Raw genomic sequence first — 24,793 nt, forward strand, 5'->3', positions numbered from 1 at the left:
AATATCAATTAAAATTCATTAATATATCGTTTAAAGTATATTTGTGAAAATGACAATTTACCTACTATATTATTTTAAAAATAAAACTAAGTCAAAGATAATAGGTACTGTACATTCACTGTTGAGATATGGTATTGATATCAAGTTTGAAATTTATAGGATATTGATGAAAACGATTAACTTGTTTATTTTTTCATTAGTAGTGTTATAATTAACAGACATTTGTAGATGCAAAAAAATGCATCTTGACACAAATCAATATGTTTACAAACTTAAGTCTTTTCACTACTACATGAAAATATATAAAATATACAATACACAACTAAAAATATAAAACATTAATCAAACATATTTTATTTGAAATTCTTCCTGAACTATTAACAATCTATATGCAGAGTCAATACAGGTTATTCCATCTGTGATTCCTGTCCAATTATGACATCATTACCTGACCTATTAAGGTCTCTGCATTTTCCATTGCTATTATATAATATTCAGCCAAGTCTATTTAAGGCCATTTTGCACACAATTATATATTTTTTTTAATAAAAAAAACACTTTATTCACTTTAAAAAAACGAAAAACTTAGCATAAAATTTATTATGCAATTAGCTATGTCATATAAAAATTTTCATAATTTTATTTAAATAAGAAAAAAATTTGCTGACACAAGTCTTTTTCTTATTTAAATAGTGGTCCAGCACAAATGCATTCAAGATCATTACACTTCTTTCCACCTCTCCATAAAACTTATAATGGAAGCAGTAAAGTTTTGGCAGGAAAGAGAGTCGTCGTCAATGGTGTTTTTGAAAACCTGACTTTAAATTAACCACTTGACATAGGGCTGCACGTCTAACATGTTATCATAGTCATCACAACTGGACCACTAAATGGCATTGAGTATTGTTTATGGGTGAATCCCATTTGTCTGTGGAGGAATAATGGGTGTGGCAGTCTCCTGGAAACATTACATGCCAGCCCTTTTCACCAAGCATTACACCAGCCTCATACTGGACATTATGTTTGATCAACAGACAGCCCTGGTGCACATTTCTAGTACTCTGACAGTGGACCAGTATTTCACACAAATTGTGAGGCCTATGGCACATACAACTGTGCACTTGACATGGTGTTCCAGCAAGATAATGCCTGACTGCAAGTCGCATGACACTCTCACACCATCCTGAATGGAATTCACATCCTTTCCTGGCTGGCAGCCTTGCTGGATCTCTCTCCCATCGAACACCTGTGGGACTTTGACCAATGTGAGGTGCACTGCGAACCGCTGCCACATACTGTACAAGCAACACTCGCCGAAGTGGATGCAGCTTGGCAAGAAATACCTTACAGAACCATTAATTGCCTCATTGATAGTATTCTCACTGTATAGCTGCCCTTGTGGGCAACATTCATTAGTGAATAAACAGGGTCTGTTGCATATCTTTGTTTGTTCATTTGCATATATCTGTCACCTCTACTGGTCCTACAACGTGCATGTGGCTAAACATATTTCTTCGTTGTGTTGTGATTTCATTTATGAGTGCATAACATAAGAGAGCTAAGCATTTTACAACAATTTAAACATTTTTATCAAAAATAAATTCTGCATAACCATAGTGTTTATTTTCTTTTTAGCATTATAACAGTTAACATACTAAATTAGTACATCAATAAAGAGCTATTTTTGGACAATTAATTTGTGTAAAGAAAAATTTTAACAATCTCATTTTAATTTGGATATATCAAACAAACACATTTGTTAGTCATTAAATATTTAGCATATTTAAATATATATATTGTATATACACACACAGGAATCACAGATGGAATAACCTGTATGGACTCTATATTTTAGCAGATTGACCAGCATATTGCATATAACCAGAGGAGACTAACATGCCAATAACCTGGGGTTACTGGCATACCAGTTAAACTGTGACTAAAAAATAAAATTAATCAGAGCTAACAAAAGTAGTTATTAAATAAATGTTAAAGAAAACACTCTTTCAAGTACAATAAAATAACATTGTAATCTAACTGACTTAAAACCAGGAAGAGAGGTTTCATTCACAGAATAATAAAACAATAGTGACTTATTGGTAGTGGCAGTAGTAGTTAGTGTGGGCTGCAGTGACAATCACCATAAAAGTAATAAAGTTTTACTATCCTGACCTTGAAAGATAACACCCTATCAAATTTCACACAAAGCAAATGTTAATCCTGTAAGTTGACATAATTTACAGTAAAATACTGAAATCTAATGTTTATTTTTGCATTTTTGAATCAAATTACAATAAAATAAACATAAAAAAGCACTTTCAGAATTCCACAAGTATTTTACATTATTATAAAAAAATTCAAAATGAAGAAATTAAACATAGTTTTTGATGTAATGCTGAGAGTTTCACAACTTTAGAATAAAAAATTGGTATCTAAGTGACACCATGTGATGTAACTCATTTCGTTTTTTATGTAACCTCTGGAGAGGATGTGTAACCTCTCATAAACTGACCTGCCAGACAATCTGCAAAAGTACAGTACATGTATTTTTTGAGTCAGTAACAGATCTAAAAAAAATTATCTATGCAGCATAATTTCATATTATTAAATAAATGTATTTACTCATAAAACAAGTATTACCTTAATGTGAAAGGCATATTTCCAAACCGCTTATCTACTTCACTAAAAAATGCTAGAAAATAAATAAATTTTATATACATTATAAACAACTACTCAATCTATTTATATTGCCAAATAATCTTCCAATTATCTATTGGGCTATATTAATTATAATTAGATACAAATAAATTTGGCTAGAGGTAGGTGGTTATGCCTTCATTTCTTGAGAAATTAATAATTAGAATTAAATTAATTTTAAATTTAGTGTTCTGGAAGAAAAGAATAATTTAATTTCTGATTGTTAAATCTATCAAGTGATAGTAGCTTAATTACCTACTTCTAGCCAAACTAATTTTTTTCTAATTATTATTATCTGTAATACAGTGCGACAAATCTGGCAGATTATTTGGCAATATATCAGGTAGTTGTTTATATACAAATATATTATGCCAGAATAAAAATGTTGTCTGAAAACCATAGAGGGTCATGTGTGCTAAGTCATCCTCAGTCAGTGCTGCAAATGACCAGTATTGTTATATCTAAATTAGTTAATAGAGCTGGAATTAATGGTAAGACAGAGGTTCAGGTATAACTAGCAATGCNGATTATTTTTAACTATAAAATTCAGTTTTTACTATTTATATTTCAGATTATGTTTTATTATCAGTTCTATTTTTGTTTTTATAAATTTCATACAAAATATTATATGCAATTGATTTTTGATACAGTAATATACATGGTCTTTATAATTAAAGTTCCACTTTGAAATGGTCATAAAAGAAAAACTACTGGACAAAATGTTATCAAAGTTGATAATAGCTTACTGGAAGTCATGGGATTTTATTTTCCACAAAAAAAAAAAGTTTATTAAAAACTCATCACCAGTGGGAAATGGCACTGTATGCAATATTGTTAAACGAAATAAGACACAAAGACATCGGATGAAAATAAAAATGAACAATTTGGTGAAACTGAAAAATGCAATACACCAACATGTCTGTAACGTTCCTACGTTATACTAAGAGCTTCTGTGTTCTCACACAATAATGTGATTTAACTTGCTTTCAGAAAATGGTGGATGCCACATGAACATGCTTTGTAACACATTTTAGAAACAATTAAAAACATTTTCAACCGATGTCTTCATGTCTTATTTCATTTAACAATATTGCATACAGTGCCATTCCCTGCAGGTGGTGAGTTTTTGAAATATTTTTTTTTGCAGAAAATAAAATCCCATGACTTCCTGTAAACTATTACCAAGTTTTTACTTAGCTATATCTCCATGATATCCTCATGGCACACACTGTTCATCTACTTATGTAAAAATATTGGTCAAAAAAATTTTTCTGCTTATCACTGAACTGCTGCAGAAAACTGTTAACGCATACAAATGAATACAATTTTTCATCGTAACACGATCACATTTGTAAGGTAGCAATTTTCTGCTCGGATATCATCAAAACATAATATCATGGATGTTTGTCAGCTTTGCATGATGTAATGACATATGTGGTCTACAAGTTGCTACTACAATGAATGCTTGTCTCTATAAGCTAACTTGCGCAATATGAGTTTCAACAGTTTAAATGGCTTTGTGGATTTATTTCATGCCTCAATAATACAGAAACTTCTGAAAAACACCTCAACTCTTCCATCATTTATTTCCAGATAAACTTGTTTCACATTAGTACATACTATAGCAAAGTTTGAAGGGCTTCCACAGAGAGAGCTGGCAAGAACACTGTTCTATAAACAAAACAATGCTTTATAAACTAAATAACACATGACATTAAAATTTGGCATATGCAGAGCAGAGAACACATATAACAGAATTTTTCAGAATTGTGAATTTTGAGCAACAGTAATTATGTGCAGACTAATTATGCATGAAAAAATTATTAAAAAAATCACTGCCTTATGCAAGTTCAAAAAGTGTGAGAGAGCACAGGTTAAAGTTTAATATTATTTGAAGTGTTCAAGTCTATTTCTAGTTTATTCATTAAATTCAAATTTTGCTAAACACATTATATTTTCATATACATATAAATATTTTAAAATGTATAACAAGGGAACATTTTCTTTTTATTAACTTAGCAATAATTGTTTCTTTATAAAAGAAAGAGATTACTTATATATAAGTAATCTCTTTCTTTTATAAGGTATAATTGTCAGCAGTATTTACAAAATAAACAATGTTTTTAAGCAGGTTGCTTTAAACAATCATATTATATATATAAGTAATCTCTTTCTTTAGAAATAAATTTAGAAATTTCTTTAAGGTAAAAGAAATTTCTAAATTTATTACATATATATGTAATAAATTTAATCAACATTTTAAAAAAATAAACAAGCAAGAGGAAATTAGAATTTGTATTTTAAATGTTTTTTAATCTTTTACTTTGCTTGTTTATACTTTGAAATTATCAAACAGTTCTTAAACATTATTACATAGATGTCAAAATTTACTTATTAATTTACCTAACTGTAATATTAAAAAGAAATTCAGTAGGGTTTTTTTTTTTTTTATTTAAAAAGACTAAAGATAATAGATAATAGAGCAAATAAAAAAGAACTTTGAATCAAATTATAAGAAAAAAAAAGACAAACAATAATATGAAGAAATAAATAAATATAAGTAAAAATAATAAAAAGGAATTTATATATAATACTTTAGTGAAAAATTAATATATACCCCTAGAAGCTTTCATCTTCAACTGATAAATTTCATCTGTCTTTTTATAAACAGTGGTACGTGTATCCATTTCTCGACCCTTGAATATAAATTAAACAATTAAATTCCAAATAACAAATTATAACAAATTATTTAATTAAACTTACTTTTCCTTCACCTGTACTAATTAAAACATCTATGGCATAAACTTCATGTAATTCAAATTCACATTTTTCATGTTCTTTCCTAGGAAAGCACTTAAAAATTTATTATTTCCATTACAGTAAAAGCATATTTTTATTAATAAAAAATAATTATAATAATAAATTTTTGAATAATGTCTTTATTAATATTATATTTATATTATTTACAAAATGTGAAAATTATTATTATATTATATTTTATTGCATTGCATTTTACATAAAATTAAATAAATAAAAGTTTTAAATGTTATGTATTAATTTTAAAGCAATTTAACTAAGTTTCATATGAAACATTATCATATGTAACTTTTATTATTCTAAAATTAATAAAATTTGCAATTATATGATAATTATTTTTGAAATTTTCAAATCTACTCTGCATTGTTAATAAATTATTCCCAACTTTTTAGCTATGCTTTACATATTTTACACATAAAACACATTTTCCAAACATGTTTCTGATGCTTTTGTTTCAAATTTTCTCATTATATGAAACAAAGTATACTGTTATTAAAGCTTGTAAAAGTTTTTTTGAGGCCCAAATACAAAATTGACCATATACAACAATAATAAAAAAAATTAGATAAATAGAATTATTATAATGTTTTCAACTAAAATCATCAAATGATTCAGCTGAATTTTTATTGGGCTATAATATAAGTAATTGGAGCATGCACCAATCAAAAGGTTCCAAGTGCATAAAGCTGAATTTTACAAGAAACATGAAAAGCAGTTTCAATTTCTGTATGTTACAACTGTGACTACGCAATTTGGAACTCTGAAAGTTGTACTGTTATCATAACTGAAGATGATGTTTTGTGATATAGACAAGTGACAAAAAGGTTGCCCATATGAATATAATAGTGGAATTTTTTACACAATCCCAGTGCCCTGTTTGTCCTCTCTACAGATAATTCTTTGCCTTTCTATCTGCTATTAATATTTTACCTTTATTATTTCTTTTTGTTATTTTACTAATATCTGTTTTAAGTTTCCATTTTAAGCTATTTTTTTTCTTTCTTTTTAATATTAAATAAATTTATTGTTTTATCTACTTCATTTTTATGCTATGGTAGAGAAAAGAACATTGAAGATGAGATTAAAAGAGCAGGAATATCAAGTCCAGATAATAATAGAATAAAATATTCTACAATTAGCAAGAATAATCTTAAAATTCTATTCTTAAAGCAAGAATTATAGTTATATACATTTAAAGAACATATTGCAATTATGAATAATGTTAACTTAATTTAAATAATGGAATGTTAGTTGATGATACTTGGAATGATGTCATATAATGATAAGAGTAAAATGTTACATGATGTGAGATGATGGTTATCAGAAATACCAGTGATTGACAAATTGAAAGAAAAAAAATGAGAAAGTATGGTTTCTGTTGCAAATGATATATTTTTGTAAGTTTTTTAAATTTATATCAATGATTATATTTTAAAAACTAGTTTATTATTATAACTTTGTAGACTAAAAAGGGATTTGGCAAGGCAAATCTGAAATGCATATAAATAAAAAGAATTTGCAAACTTTTTGTTAGTAATTCTTGGTCTCAGGTGACTATCAGAATTGGAAGATATTTCAAATTTGCTTAATTTAAAGGTGTTTTAGACAATTAGTCTAACATGCCTTTTAAGTGGTTATCAGAATAATTAATAACATCTGGCACATACTGCTAATTTTTAGCTTAGTCTTATTAGTCATATCATAGCTCAATAAAAATTCAACTGTATGTTTTTGATTATTAACAAATATTGAGTATAGTGTTATATATAATCAACAAAAATTTAAGTGTCATTTTCTGTTTTTTACAATTCAATTTCGAAAAGAATTTTTTTGACTTCAGATGAAAAACGTTCTCATGAAGCTTACATTATTCTGCTTAATATTAACATCACTTTTCACAAAGATCTCAAAATTAAATGGAATGATCAAGTCTAAGAAAATTTGATTTAAATGAGGAATATAATATTTTCATCCAGTTACCAAACAATAAACTATTTTATAGATTTGAACTCTAAAATATTATATTGACATGTATTTTCAAATTTTATTTTTTTCCCTCTTCTCTCGGTCTTTTCAGATCACCCAATATTTTTGCCTTGCTATTTTACATTATATGGGTATAGGACTTGACCACCGGAGCTGCTGGTGACTTTTACTACGCACTTTGATAACCTGTAGGAAGCTAGTGTATTGGCTCTGGTTAACTTAAATTGTCAAAAAAAGTTTGAAACTAGATACAAATTAATATCTTCTGAAGAAATACTAAACATTCACCAATATGCAACGTTCACTAGTAAAACATGGAAGACCACATTAAACTGATCTAAACTGGGAAGAAAAAAAGACCAACCAATTTCAACTAACTCCAAACTTAAAACAGACTTCAACTTACATGTGGATAAAGACTTACAAGAATCTTCCTCAGTTGCTATTGACTCTTATTTTGATATAACATCACAAAGTTCACAGAAATCTGCAGGTGAGTTAAATGTACTTTGTTCTATTTCACCGACTAACTCCAGCAACTCACTTAGTAATTTAAAAATGGAAGAAGAACTTATGCAGTATAAAATGGATGCTTTAGTTAACGAACTCCATCATAATAACATAATACTATATAATTATCCCATTTTGAAAAATATTGCCAAACCAGAAATTTGTAATTTTATTAACTCAACATTAAATTTACAAAATGTATCACAGGAAGACATTTAGAAATAAAGAAACTAACCAAGTCAACGAACCCAGTTATAAAATTAACATTTAGAAATAATCAGATCCGAGACCACATTTTTACTGCTTTTATAAAAAAGAAACAACAAAACCTACTGGATGATTGGAAGAATATGCAGATGGCACCAGACCTAACAAAGGATTCATGAACTATACGAAAACACCTACTCTCATCTTTTTATGAAATAAGAAAACAAAATCTTCAAATAAAACTACATAATGACACTTTATCAATAGGCCGAGACAGATTAGCATATAGCAGTGTTTCTCAACGGGGGCGATATCGCCCCCATGTGGGCGTTTTTCCATGTTGAGGGGGCGATTAGTAACAATTTATATTTTGGGGGGAGCGAAAAACAATTTTCTGGGCGATATAGTATAACATTATATTAAGAATAATTTGATATTTTATTCATTATATCGTACAATAATTAAACAAATAACATTATACTAGTCACTAATCTACTCAATGCAGTACGAATTTGGCGTTAGCCTTGGCCCTCGGCATCAGAATTTTGAAGTGAAGGGGGCGATACTACGTAATGGTTTTATTGAAGGGGCGATACTACGTTGAAGGGGGCGACGATTCGTTAGAGGTTGAGAAACACTGGCATATAGTATAAGTATTGGGAAGCTGGTTTATGTGGAGACCTTTCTACCTTTTTCTTTATCAATGGTAACAACAAGTTGATATTCTATAAAACAAAGCAAATCTTATCAAGAAAAATTTACCATAAACAATCAATTAATTGGAACAGTCAAGGTCTCAAATACACATTACTACTACTCAACTCCCTTCAATCAAAATTTAAATCAGATATAATCAGTATAACTGAAATGTGGATAACATCTGACCTGTTTTATAAATCAAATTTTTTCAATGAATTTATACCAGAAACCCTATTGGCAAGCAAGTCACTGGGTCTAGGACATCCAAGTGGTGGTCTATGTATTTTAATTAAAAAGGATCCCGGTAAAATAATCCAAGTTAAAAAATCTGATAACTTCATACTACTATTAATCTCTACTAATAATACTCATACTTGGAAATATAAACAACAAATTAATCACAGTGATGAATACCTACATTCCCCCCAAATGCTTAGCAAAATTACACGAAACTTTTAAAATAATAGAATCATGGCAACATATCACTCCATATATCCTATTAACCTATTCTATGTTGAAATTTTTATTTTTTGCCTGTGACACCATGTTGAATTTTTGTGGATGTTAAACCTAAAATTTTTTTTTTAAATAATAATCGTATTTACTGTATCGTAAAAAATTATTTTTTTTATGTTTTCCAAACAAAATAAATATATTGAATAATACAGAAACAAAAAAATTATATTTTAAAAGTTTGTTTTAATATAAACATTGTGACACATAGCAACATCTAGTATCAAAAACGTTCCGATATAAACACGAAAATATTCGGGATTGCCCACGCAGCTCAATAAGGTCAACACAAATATTTTCGGGAACAACGTAGAACAGGTTAACGGGAGACTTCAACTCACATATTGTCAAATTGATTGACTCCTGGTATGGCAGCCCCAATTCTCTTATTCAAAATATCTGTCAATCCAAGGATAAGTACACCAATAGACTCAAAGCAAACTTGATTGAAATAATAACTGATGATAAACTGTACATTTTAAATGGCCGCATTAAACCTGATTACCCTGCAGAATATACTTGTCTGGTCCACAGTGGGAAATCCACTATTGATCTTACAATGTGTTCTGAATTTTTACTAGATTACTGTTTGGAATTTACCACAATATCTTCAATGCATCCAATCATTTTCCCACTGTAACAAATTTTCTATTGTTTCTGCAAAAGAAATCAACTAGTTTGCCTAAAAGACAACAAAGGATAAACTGCAATATTTCAGGTTATTGAGCTGAAATCAAAAACCGATTCACCAACATCTCAGAAATAATCAATTTTAACAGTGAAAAGATCTATAAACTTATAATTCACATAATGAACGGCTATATACAAATTAAAAATGCCAAAGATAATATTCATAATAGATTCAAAAAACCCTGGTATGACTTCGACTATTATAACATGAAAAAAACAAAACAAACCAGTTTAAAACTATTCAGAAAAGACTCAAATGACAAATTTTATTAACTACAGGAAGGAAGGCAAATCACACTTATAATAATCTTCTCAAAGTCAAAAAGAAAAATTATTTTAGAAATCTCAAATCATCCTTAATCAAAAATAGCAAGGATAGTAAACCGTTTTGGAAAATCCCTCAATAATAAACAATGATACATGGAGAAACTTTTACCAGCAATTTCCAGATTCTCAACCAATTCCACAACTAATGCCTAACATTGATCCCTACAATGAACACTCAGACTCCAAATTCACAATTAACTAACTAGAAGACACCATCAATAAAACTAGAAGTAGCTCAACCCCAGGTAGTGACTACATTCCAATCAAATTCCTGAAGATGCTTCCGTATCAAGCAAGAATAAAACTATTAAATTTATTTAATTCAATGTATAAAGCAATCTTATATCCAGACTCTTGGAACTCCGTTATACTCACAATGATGTATAAAAAAGGGTGATCGTCTTTCTCCAAACAAAAAAAGTGTGTCATTTATAGATATTCAAAAAGCATTCAACTCAGTCTATGTTAACTTATTGGTGAACAATTTGAGGCTAAAGATGCAGGTGCACAATTTTCATCAACAATACTAAAACTACTCTCAAAATATAATATAAAAATAAAATAGGGTAAAACTATATCTCCTCCACTAGACCTATCATGTGGCATACTCCAGGGTGACCCTCTTTTACCTTATTTACTCAATTTTTACTTATTTGAAATAGATCAAATTTTCCATAATCTTACTGATGGCATCGAAGTCGGTAATAAAGCTTTTCATTATATTCAATTCGTAGATGACCTGGTAATTTTAGATCCAACCAAAATCAGCCTTCAAAGAAAAATTAATCAACTAAACTCTTACTTGAAATAAATTTACTTGACAATAAATCCTGCAAAAACAAAGGTTATCATATTCTGCAACAACAATAAAATTTCGAAAAAAGAATCTAAGTTATACCTAGACAATACCCTTTTACAAATAGTAAAAGAAGTTAACTTCCTGGGAGTCACATTTGATTGGAATGCCACATTTAAAGCACATCTCTCTTGTATTAATAATATAGTGAAGCAAGCTATTGACAATCTATTGTATTTATACTCAACTCTGAAAACTACAAACTTGCACATACATATGAAACTTTATAATTCAATAATTAATCCTATCGTTTATTATGCAAGTCCAATTTGGGGTCTAGATTATCTGTACAAACTTGAATGTTCCATATTTACTTCCTTTGTAAACTACTTTGTACATCTAGAAAGGTCTATTCCAGGCTATGCCATATGCTATGAAACCAACTGTATTTGGTCCTTTCCTTTTTTCTAAAATGAATAATTAAATTGTATTACCTGACTGAAATTCAAAAGTGATAATAATATAACCATTATACACTAGGAAGTAATTAAAAAAAGTAAAAATTCAAGAACAGAGCAGCTTTGGCAAACCAAATTCCACAGAATATTGAATTTGGAGTATCGTACCTGTTGTTTAAAGATAATCTTCAGGACTGGAAATATGGCTATACACTACAGATGGATACTGCAATATCTCAATCTATAAATAAAGACCAAACTAACCTAAATCAATGTAATTATCACCCTTGATATATAAATTTATTACATATTCCATCTTTTCAACCGTATATGACTAAATCAATAAACCTCAATGTAAAAAGATTAATAGCCAAATTATGTCTCAACAAATACCCTCTTTTTATTAGTAACATTTATATCAACTTCTCAAACACTCCATGCATTTGGTGTAAATTTTAAACATTCTCAATGTTCCATCTATTACAACTTTGCAATTATGAATGACACAGAAGATATCATGTGGCTACTCCATTGCAGTTCATCTCTCAAATTCAAAAAGAACTTTAATAATCTCAATAAAAAAGATCTTTATAAATTATATAACTACTACTTTAAAATTGTAGAATACTTAAAACCTAAGTTAAAGGAATTCAACTTGAATTAGTGCTGTATAAAAATTATCTGTTTCTGTTCTGTCATCTCTAATAAATTGTCTTCTTCGACTATGTTTAAAACATGTTTATATGGAACCAACTGTAAAATAACTGTATAAGTTTTACAACTTAAAAGCTGTTACAATACTTTTGTAAAATTTACTTAACACAGGGAAACTTTCCTTTTTGTTAATTAAGTACTAATTCTAATATTCTACATATTTTTTTAAAATTTTTATTTATATTACCAATTAAAGAAACAATTCAAACTGTTTTCAAATAAAAACTAAACAGAATATGAAAATAAATGTTTACTTGTTCATTAGTCCATCATTATTATTGCTTATAATATAACATTAAATCAAATTTAGTTACCTTTGAGCTTCTGTAGGATTCTGAATAATAGATTTTTCTCCATCTATCCTATATTGTTTTAATTGATATGACAACATACCTAAATAATAATTTTATTTTGTTCTAAATTTGCAGTTTTTAGTTAGTGACATTAGTCTATAAAATTTTTTGTGGACTGGAAGGGGATTTCCATGAACTGGTCGCAGCTGTGAACTCAAGGGAGAAGAACACTGCTCTAGATCATCCAACATCTCAAGATATTAAAAAAAAATAATTCCATGTACTTTAGTTTTTTTTAATATCAGAAAAACACTTCTATCCAGGAACACAGGGTGACTAGACTAGCAAATGACCATTTAAGGGAAAAATACAATTTAGGATTAATTTTATATATCTGCTATTTGTCCCTAATTAATGAGTAGTTTACTGATACAAAATTATGCCAGTTAATGCACTAGCATAATTCTGTCTATGATTTGACACACTAACTTAGAATTTCAGTGAATGACCATGGTTATTGCTTTACCCCAGAATGGTGTATATATACATATTTAAACACCTCAAGGTGTAACGTTATTAATCAAAACCAAATGATCTGGCAATGCATCAGTACTGTAAGTGGGAGCTGCAAGCAGCAATTGGCAATGCATCCGCACAGTAAACAGGAGTTGTGGGTTCAAGTTCCACTCTGAGCTGATCCTTTTCTTCCAGAATATTCTAAATTATTTAATAAATATTAATTTAATTATAATTATTAAATTGCCTACCTCTAGTACCAAATACTTAGAATTTAATTATTAANGTAATATATATATCAGAGTGATTCAAAAATTCCTGTGCACTGATAACACTTTTATGAAAAAAATTTCTAGCACTTGCAAAACTGCTGTGAATGCAAATTAGCTAGTATTTGTATCATCATAAAAGCATGTACAGTACTATCATTTTATAGTGTTGTTGCATTTATTCCTTTGGTGAATTTTGTTTTCCACAACAAAGAATGATTGACGAAAAACTAATCAATCACATTGATCATTACTGGAGACAAGGGTTCAGTGCAAGGGTTGCAGCAGAGAAAATTTGCAAAATTGAAGACCTATGCTCGATGAACAAAACAACTGCAGCTGAATGGTTCTGCTGCTTCAATTCTAGGAACACCAGCATCATAGACAAGTCTTGATCTAGACAACTATTGCTGAAATTTGGATGGTCCAGTACAATAGAAACCGGTTCCTAACGGCCAAGCTGTGGACAGTAATCTCTATGCTAAGCAACTGAGAGAGTGTTTGAAGTCCTGCACACTTGCTATCCAGCATTAATCAAAAGTGTACACTGCTGTAGCATGATAATGCTCTGGCAAACTATTCCAGAGTGGTCCAAGTTAGAGAACCTGAAGGGGATCAAAGTTTGGTCTTACTCAGCATACAGCTCTGACCTTGCTCCATCAAATTTTCACTTCTGATTGTTGGTACATTTTGTGCAAGGGCATTTCTTCAATATAGCGCAAGATGCTGAAAATGAGGTTCATGAATTTTGATATCAAAACCAGCCAAGTGGTTTGCCAAGGAATCCACCAATTTTGCAAAAAGATGAGTCAAGACCACTGCTAACAATTTTGTTTTATTAAAACAATGCTTTATTTTGAAGAATGGGCTGTCTTTGTGTTTTAATATCAATAAAGTTTTGTATCTTGTGTCTGTGTCCAGGAACCTTTGAATCAACCTGATATAAATACAGTAATACCTCGACTTATGCGAACCCGGAGTTACGCGATTTTCAAATCTCATCGATTCGTCTTTTGTTTGAGCGCCATGCAACTCTTGATTACTCACTCCCCCCACACTATTGTTTAGCTTACATGTTCGGACGTGCCGCGTGGAATCGACACATAGCTACAATTTATTTTGTGTTATTTATTTCTGTGTTTGTTATATCTAAGGAGACTTGAGAGACTCTATATGGTGATTTCTTGTAACCGTGAACGAATCAAAAGACGAGATAAGATTAACGAGAACATTTATTAGCTTAAATACATCCGACTTGGATTTTAGACAAATTGCAAAATTATACCCCGACTTACGCGATTATCGCTTGATCCCACCTATCGCGTAAGTTCAGGATATTACTGTATATAAATAAACATTTTGTTTTGAAATTGCCTCATGCTAAGTGCAAGCATATTCTACTAAAACTAATCTTCACAAGTCAAGCAAATGTTTGACATGCAAATCCCCAAATGCATTCTATTATGCTATTCTAAGTGACAGCATGCAGACTAACTGATGACATCAGCTATGTTGCTTATGTGTACCCCACCAGACTAGACCAGTTTAGTCCTGTATACTACCCATACTACACAGTACACAATGTGCTAAAACAGCTCCATTCACCCTTGAGTTTGATCACAAGCAGAAATAGAAAGTTTAACAAGCAATAAGCTTGTTATAACATAAGAATAACAACAAGCTTACTGCTTGTTATTATTCTTATGTTAACATAAGAATAACAACAAGCATAAGAATAACAACAAGAATAACAAGAAGCTTACTGCTTGTTATTATTCTTGTTTTGGTAAGTAAAAACAAAAACAATGTAAGTAAATTTATTAATGTCTATTCTAATAATATTCTTCGCATCATTCTTTCATTATTAGTTTTATTGATAAAAATATTTAAAATATTTCATTTGATTTAGACCAAAATGAATGTTGCATATAAGTTGGAGGTTTGGAATAATTTCAAAAAATTGGAAAAGACAAAGTATGTTGCGATCATTGTAATAAACCCTTTCCCTGAGTTCCCAAAAGCAATGTGGGCATTCTTTGCTAGTATTAACATAAACAATTATTATTTAATCATTATTACTGTATTATATGTCGGATATTTTCATTATTTTTGATAAAATATGTATTAATAAATAGTTCTTTTTATTAACTCTATTATTTTTTTTAATTTTCACTCATAAATTTAATTTTAAAGTAAGTATGATTTTGAAAACTGGTTGCTTTAATCATACCTTTTACACTATAATAAAAAATTTTAAAACAAAAATCAATTTTTTCTTGACAAAAAATTAAATATGCAGTAATAAATATCTAAAATATCAAGATGATATGAGTTTCAATATTAATTTGCATATTAATTAATATCAAATAGGAAATATAAGATAAAATGTCTGAAGTGATACAAATGATTTGTCAACTCGTCCTTATTTGTTTTATTTTTAACTTTTTCGTGTAAAAATTATCTGTTGACTAATAATATATTACTTTAACATATTTTCTGTCTATTTACAAACACATGACTTTAGGCAACTTAAATTACTTATTTTAAGTCTTCATTTTCATTTCTTCTTGCAAACTTTTTCATTACTTTAACTGCCATTCAGAAAATATATTTTGATATCATACATTTATATACATAAAATTATCTTCCTGGCAAGGAAATGGATCAGGGAATGGAATCACTTGGCCACTGAAAGTTTTCCGGGTTTCTCTGCATCTATAATGCCTGAATGGGGCCAGTTACCCTTAAAAAGACCTCCCAGACAGCATTCTCCTAGTCAGATCACCCAAGTGTTGCATTGCTGTAGCTTAACAGAACAAACAATTATCTTCTCAATTTCTTATTGTTAAAATTTAATCAAAATTAAATCTGCTTTCTATACAAATTTTAACTAAAATTATGCATTTATAAATTTAATTGTTTGTTCATTTCTTATAGATTGTGCTATTCTCATTAACATTACTTTAAATGATTTATATAATAAATTACAGTGGGTGATCAGTTAATGAACAGTTCGGATAGCAAACAAATCGGAACGAACATTTTTTGAAAGATTTTTATGATCAGACAACGAACACTTTACTGAACAAACACACACACACACACACAAAAAAAAAAAAAAAAAGCGACAGAAAAAATAACGAATACTGATTAATTTTCCCTTGTCTTCAGGTAATAATTCGAAACCTTTTGGAGCGCAGAAGACATCAAAATTGATGCTCAACCCAATACCAATCAGATAGTATTCCTCCAAATTTTGAACCTCTTTCTTGTAATTCCAGGTTTTTGTTTACCTTTCTGACAAATAATTTTTTATAGTCTTCGTGAGACTGTCAGATGGGCACTCTAAGTTTTGTGTCAAGGTTTATTTACGAAAGGTGAAAGTTTAACTGTCCTGTCAGATATTCATTAATGTTTTAATACCAAATTTCGAATTTCATTCAGGCCTTGCATTTAAATAATTTTTTGTGGGCTAGTTGATTTCTGTTCTCTGAATTTTTGTAAGTGCTTTTCTGAACTTTTTATTTAAAAAAGAAACTGATACTATTATGGAGCCTAAAACGAGGAGTGTCAAGAACTGTGCTCACCATAGAAACCAAGTAAGAGATAATAGCCACGGGAGAAAGTGGGCACAAGATGTCTGATGTTGCTAGGCAGTATGGCTTGAACAGGTCTACAGTAGGCACAATCTTAACTAATAAAGATATATCAAGAAGTCTCAAGCTGCTAATGGAGTAACAAAAATCACATCTGTGAAATAAAGAGCATTTTAGAGCTCATAATGGAACCTGAAACTGATATGACGACAGAAGAACTCCAAGAACTCTCAAATAAAGAATACCAAGAAACTCAGCGAGATGTGTTTTCTTTTGAAAAAGAGGAAGAAGAAAGAGGACCAATGTCAACGTCTGCTACTAAAGATCTTTTGAAGTAGTGAGAGAATGTCAGAACAATGATCATCCACGTGGCATCCAAACCAGAATAAGGTTAATGGGATTGCGGATCTCTACAATTACAATACTATTATTATACAAAATGATTAATTACTTCTGAAAAATCCTGAAAAAGAGAAAAGCAATTGACATTGGACAGATTCATTAATCCCCACAAATGGAAAAAAACATGACTAATAAAAATGCAAGACTGCATATATATGTATTTTTACTATTAAATATAAATAAACGCAGTAAAAAAATAGTATATATTTTTTATTTTTTGGAGTCTCTGGAACAAATTAATCAAATTCCTATAAAAACCTATGGTAAATCTATAATCGGTTAATTTAACAAACAAAGTCTTGGAACAGGTTATGTTTATTAACCGATCACCCACTGTATTTGGAATATATTTAAACTTTTATTGTTAATTAATTACAAAAATATTTACCTTTATAAAATAATTTAAACATGCTACTATTCAAGGATGAGTTAAATTTAGAGAAATAATGATATTGCAAAAAAATAATGTAAATGAAAATATATTACCTTCAACAGGTCTACATTTAAACGATTCTGCTACTTTTTGGACAGCATCAGTAACAGCTGAATTCTGAAAGAAAAAAAAAATTATATTATATTCACTATAAACATTATAAAAACTCGATGATGATAAAATGAATAAAAATTTATATTCTAAATCTATAGTTAAGCATTCATAATATTTAATATTTCTTTCTATAAAGCTAATAGTAAATAATTTCAAAAATGTCTTAATTCAGATTAAGAGCAATGTCACAAGTCATGACTGTTATAATGCACTCTTTCCAAATGACAGTCCCTATAAAAACCAAACAACACAACTGTTCATGCTAAACAGAATGTGAATGTGCAATCTAGAAATACTCACTCAAAAACCTTTTAATGCAAAATATATAACTCTATTCTGTTTTCAATCATTTCAACGATCTTCTTCTGTAAAAACATTCTAATAAGAACAAATGCCATTAAAAATGATTGAAAATGTTAGAATAAAGTTATATATACTGCATTGAAAGGTGAAAGGTTTTTGAGTGAGTATTTTTAAAGTGCAATCTGAAAAATTTTAAAAAAATTCTGCAGCCAGTTCAATTTCTGGTTTTATTTATTTATTAAATCTTCAAAATATCCATTCATTACACAAAAGACAAGTTAAATAATTTTTTAAATTTTAATACACATAATGTTTTATTAATAATATTTTCAGTTAAATTTATCTACTATATTTTAAACAACTATATATAAAAATTTACATATTCTGTCTGCATAATTTTAAATAAGTACTAAAATACAAGGTGCATTCAATGGACACCTGGAAATATTTTTTTACAAAATATTTATTAGAAAAACTGTAGTACAGTAATACCCTGAACTTATGTGATAGGTGAGACCAAGCAATAACCGTGTAAGTCAAATTCACATAAGTGGATATAATTTCACATATAAATACATACAAATTATTTTTAATTGGGGCTGAAAACTAAAGAAAACAATAATTTAGAAAAAAAATGTTTAATAAAATCTTAGATAATACATATGTATAATAAATTATATTATTAAAATTGTAAGCCAAAGTTATTTTGATGTAGAAGACTTCATAAAATCTAACAAATTCATCTGACGGCTCAAAGATTTTTTTCTCCCATAAAATTTCCTCGTAACATACTAATAATTTTTTTATTTCTCATTTTGTAGAAGAAATGCGCTCTTCGTTGGAGTCTAAAAGTTCTAAAATTTGTAATTCCTTTTCAATTGAACTGAGGCCTTCTGTCAAGTTTCCAACCGTTATTTGATCTTCTGATTGAACTGAGTCTAAAGAATCAAGTTCTTCAATGTCTTGCTCTTGCTTTCTATGAGCTCATCAATTGTCAGCTCCTGATTGTGGGAATCCAGCAGTTCTTGAATTTCGTCGCTATCCACTTCTAAATTTATTTGCCTGGCAAGTTCAACAACTTCTTCAATCACATTTCTTCAATTCTTACCGATTTCATCAGGCTCTGGCACTGATCCCTCCTGAGTTTCAGTGGTAAAAAAAAAGGGACACAGTTTTTTCCAGAAGCCATTTAAAGTTTTTCGTGAAACTTCATTCCAAGATTGTCCAATGATTCTCACTGCATCTAAAACATTGAATTGTTTCCAAAAGTCTTTAACAGAGAGCTCGTTGTTTTGTCTAATAGCTTCATGCAGACGTGCAAACGATCATCTCTTGTAATAAGCTTTGAATGTTTTGATGAGTCCCTGATCCACTGGTTGAAGCAAGTTGGTTGTATTTGGTGGAAAAAATACAACTTTCACATGTGGGTCAAAATTAGTTAAAGTTGCAGGGGAGTGACCTGGTGCATTGTCGATTATTAGCATCACTTTAAATGGAATTTGTTAAGATTGGCAATAATGTTCGACTTTCAGATATGAAGTGATGACCAAACCAGTTCTGAAAAAGGGAAGCTGACACCCAAAGCTTTACGATTCAACTCCAAATCACAGGTAAGCCAGCTTTCGATTTATTTTTCAATGCTCTAGGATTTTCCGAGTGATAAACTAAGAGAGGTTTTAACTTCAATCACCAGTTGCATTTGCGCTAACCATCACTGTCAATTGATCTTTGGTGGCCTTAATTAAAACCTGGAAAGGTTTTCTCTTCATGCACGATAAAAGTTCTTTTAGGCATCTTCTTCCAGAACAGGACAATCTCATCTACGTTGAATATGTTTTGGCTGGTAGAGACACCTTCATCTATCATAGCTTTGAATTTCTCTGGATAATAAGACACAGCCTATTTATCAGCACTTGTCGCCTCTCCACTTTCTGCAATGCTAAGCCAATTACAGAAACTTTTGAATTGGATGAACCAACCGTTACTAGTTTTAAACTCTTCATCTTTAGCCACTTCTCCAGCATCCTCTCTCAATCTCTCAAAAATCAGCTTAGTTTGAGAGCATGAAGTGTTCTGATCAACAGGACAATTTTTCACATTTACTTGATTATCACCATAATTTTAACATTGTTTCCATCTCAGCGATAATACTGTGATGTTTTCAAAATGATGCTTGACTTTAAAAATTGAGCATTTTTTTTGCTTTACCTTTTATAATTCTTCTGATTGTCGAGTCTGGTAGATCAAACTTCTTTGCCAATCACATATTTTCATTTTTGTATCGAAGTCTTTAATAATGTTAACTTTAATGTTACATTCCAAAGATAAAGTTTTTCTTTTCTTGTTTGATGCAGAAGAATCAGTTCTACTTCATTTGGATGACATAGTAGAGTCTCTTAAGTCTCCGTAGATATAACAAACACAGAAATAAATAACACAAAATAAATTGTAGCTATGTGTCAATTCTGCACGACACGCCCGAACATGTAAGCTGAACAATGGTGTGTGGGGAGTGAGTAATCAAGAGTTGCATGGCACTCAAACAAAAGACGAATTGACGAGATTTGAAAATCGCGTAACTCTGGGTTTGCGTAAGTCGAAGCATTACTGTATTTACATTATCACCATTTAAAACACAAACCCTTCCAGTTAAATGCACTTACACCAGTGCTTGATAAGCAAGTCAATACTGTGGGAAAAGAATTCTTTCACATGGATGTGCTGTACATGTTTAAACTAACTTTACTGTTGTCTGCACAAACTTGCAATGATACATACAATTATAAGTAATAGTTAGTCAAAATCTGGGCAAATTGTAATTTGCAGAGGGGCAGCCTATAAAATATAGCTCAACAGGTTTCCACAAGTAAATGAAAATAAAAAGTTTAAAAGAAGGAATTTTTTTACAAGAAGTTGCTGAAGGACTAGTAAGACCACATATTGAATGATGAAAAGCTGAACAGTAATAATAAGCAATAATGAAAAACAATAATAACAGTAAGCAACCAATGTAGAGGAATTATCCAATAAGTGCAAACTGATGACACTTATGTAGGACTGCCTATAAAATGTTGCATAGTGTGTTTTTCATAAAAAAAAAATTGCAACATTAAACTTGTAATACATGTAAAACTCATGTATGCATAAATTATCGAAAAATTAATTTTTCTTTTTTGTAACTCAGTATAATAAATAAAGTTTAAATATATTCTTCAACCTTGCTTATAAACACACAATAATAAAAAGAATAAAACTGTCATTTAATATAAGTTTTTTAAATTACACAAGTCCAGTGAACTCAGCTTATCTGCCTATGTTAGTAAAGTAGCATATCTAACAAGGATTAAAATGAAATATTTTATTCCACATAACATCCTTGACATACTGAAAAAAGTAAACTAAACTTATTTTTCTTTTATAAATAACTATTCACTTGAATAAATTTCACCAAGAATTTAACAATCTAAGTTTTTGGTTAAAATTTTTGATGTCCAAATAGTAGTCATAAAATTTATAATTTAAAATCTATAGTTTATACTAATCTAAATTAATTATATTAAAATTATATAAAACATTTATTAGCATGTATTAATTAAATTTCATTGTTCTGATAAAATTTTCAAGATGCATGTGTATACAATAGTGCGATGATTATCTGAAATAATCAAAAGCAGGACAATTTTAGATAACTGATCACACCTAGTTAGAAAAGAATAAAAAATAAATATCTTAAATAAGCTAAAAATATTAATTTTAATTCTAGTAAAAAGGTAAAAATTAAAAAAAGGTTAAAGCATATAAATTTAATACATACAAATGATTAGAAATAAAAAAATTATCTAATTAAAAACAAGCACCAGTCTTTCTTTCCAATCTATAACATGCTGATAAACCTTAAATTCAAAATAAAAAATACAGTAGACCTCCCTATAACACAGTAGATATGTTCTGTTTTATATGAATTCCATGTTTTACGAGTCACTTAAATACATGAGCCAATCACAGTTTGACACGTGTGCAGGTTTTCTTCCATAAAATTAATCGATTCTAGACTAATTTGACTCAACATTTCCAAAACACGTATAATTTCTTGGGAATAATCCATATAAACTATGCTATAAACAAAAAATTGTAGGATTACTTACCAAGTGCGCACCGTTTGACAATACCATTGCTTAAGCTTGTTTTTGTCGCAGAGTGGTGCATCAAACGGCGGGCATGTTTTCTGATAAGTTATTTTTCTGTGAATAATTTGCTGAACTTTGGAGACATCATTAATATAAATAATTTTTATAGCCGTTGAATAAGAAATGTTTTTAGTAGGTCCAGTGCTTGTTTAAACTCAACGGTTTGTGCAATATCCGCTATTGATCTAGATTGGACCAATCCTGTCATGACATGAGTTGTTGATGACGTTTTACTGTATTATACGAGTCTCTTTTAGCGTGTTTATATAAATATGATCACAATTTTTTCACCGTGTTATAAGAATCTGTATTATATGAACCCGTGTTATAGGGGGTCTACTGTACATAATAGTAAAATTAGTAACAACATAGCTCAATAGCAGGCCTATAGATCATCAACAATCATTATAATGTAAAAACTTCATAATTTCTGAAATTAGTATCTCCAAAGTCAATTTTGATTAATCATTTTTTTGGATAACTGACAGTAGTTCTCAATGTTTCTTGTGTCATAGACCCCCTAAAACCCCCATACCATGATGGACAACAGACTCTTGCAGAGTTCCATGGATGAAAAATGTGGCTCTACCGTAACTTGAATGCAAATTACAAAAATAATTGATAATTTAGATCAGTGTTTCTCAACGGGGACGATATCGCCCTCATGTGGGCATTTTTCCATGTTGAAGGGGCAATTAGTAACAATTTATATTTTGGGGGGTGAAAAATAATTTTCTGGGTGATATAGTAAAACATTATATTAAAAATAATTAGATATTTTATTTGTTATATCGTACAATAATTAAACAAATAACATTATACAGTTACTAGTCTATTCAACACAGTACGAATTTGGCGTTAGCCTTGGCGCTGGGCATTGGAATTTTGAAGTGAAGGGGGCGATACTATGTAACGATTTTATTGAAGGGGACAATACTATGTTGAAGGGGGCGACGATTCGTTAGAGGTTGAGAAACACTGATTCAGATAAACATTTCTACTGAATTTTTTTTTATAAAGTAAAACTTGTCCAAATTAAATTAAACAAACTTGAAAAAAAAATCAAAATGTTCTAAATTTTCCTAAAAAGTATCTAAAATAAAGCAAAAATTAGAATGTAACAGGAAAAATCAACATTTTTAAAATTATACAGCCATAATGCAATCACAATCACTTAAATAGACAATGCTAGTTTAAGCCAGGGGTCGCCAAAGTGGTCGATATAGACCTCCCGGGGGTTGATGCAACATCATTGGGTGGGTCGATTGAGGGGTCACACCCTTTTTTTTATCCTCATACACATACACTTGTAATAAAACTTTACGGTGGGGGTCAATGTGAGGCTTTGGAAAGTGGTTGGGGGCCAACGGTTAAAAAAGTTTGGCAACCCCTGGTTTAATTTAAGCCAAACAAATGATTCATATTCAAAACTGAAATTTTATCATCATATTATATAATAAACTTATTAATACAGAATATAATTATAATACTTACTTCACCTCCTGGTTTAACTAATCGTAAAGCTGCCTCAGCAGCATAATAAGCAGCTCTTACAACATCAGCTTTCCTACCATAAATTTTATCTTCCTGAAATATAATTGTTTTATTCAATAATATGTATTTATTCAAAATGTAAAACTATTTTTAATTAAAGATACTGCTAAACAATAATAAAAATATTAAATTGTAACTCTTAAAATGTGTACATTTTTCTTTTAAAAAACATAAAATTGACCTTTCTTCTTTTTCTCCTCAATACATTCTACAGTGATGCCTCATACAACGTACTTAATCCGTTCCAGGTGCACGTCCGTTATACGAAACACATTTTCCCATAGAAATACATGTTAAAACATATAATTCGTTCCGCAGCATAAAATAACCGTACTGTACCATAAAAAAATGAAAATGGAGCAGACACCAATTATGCCGGGTAGTCAGATGTTATGAGAAGGAAGTGGAAGAACACTTTCTTTACACATTCATACAGATACAGACTTTTTACACATTGCAGCGGGTCTTTTTTTATTGGTTTTTAATCGGAGTCAGATTCAGGAGAGGCTACCGGAACTTGCAAGGTCAACTCCTCTTGTTCCATCCTTTGTTTTTTGCCCGCTGACTTCTTGAAAAACATGACCAAGGTGGTCTGTTTCTCTTTCTTCTTTAACACCTGTCGGAAATGACGGACAAAGGTGTCATCGTAGAGATCATTGATCCTGTTGGCCTCAGCTCTGTTTGGATAATGAGTGTTGGTAAACTCCTGAAC

At 29.8% G+C, this 24,793-nt stretch overlaps 1 protein-coding gene across 1 annotated transcript in view; it reads right to left on the bottom strand.

Moving 5' to 3' along the window:
• Nucleotides 1–24,116, bottom strand: part of LOC111620094 (proliferation-associated protein 2G4-like) — a 48,672-nt gene extending 24,556 nt beyond the window's left edge. The window contains exons 1-6 of the mRNA XM_023361938.1: nucleotides 24,022–24,116; nucleotides 17,977–18,040; nucleotides 12,729–12,807; nucleotides 5,461–5,539; nucleotides 5,315–5,393; nucleotides 2,641–2,692 (exon numbers count right to left, since the gene is read on the bottom strand). Of these exons, the coding sequence (XP_023217706.1) occupies nucleotides 2,641–2,692; nucleotides 5,315–5,393; nucleotides 5,461–5,539; nucleotides 12,729–12,805 (287 nt within the window). The 5' untranslated portion in view covers nucleotides 12,806–12,807; nucleotides 17,977–18,040; nucleotides 24,022–24,116. The remainder of the gene's footprint in view (nucleotides 1–2,640; nucleotides 2,693–5,314; nucleotides 5,394–5,460; nucleotides 5,540–12,728; nucleotides 12,808–17,976; nucleotides 18,041–24,021) is intronic.
• Nucleotides 24,117–24,793: the final 677 nt, after the last annotated feature.

The sequence above is a fragment of the Centruroides sculpturatus genome, unplaced genomic scaffold (genome assembly GCF_000671375.1).
Source record: "Centruroides sculpturatus isolate CEXI.00-Female unplaced genomic scaffold, Cexi_2.0 scaffold131, whole genome shotgun sequence".
NCBI lineage: Eukaryota > Metazoa > Arthropoda > Arachnida > Scorpiones > Buthidae > Centruroides > Centruroides sculpturatus.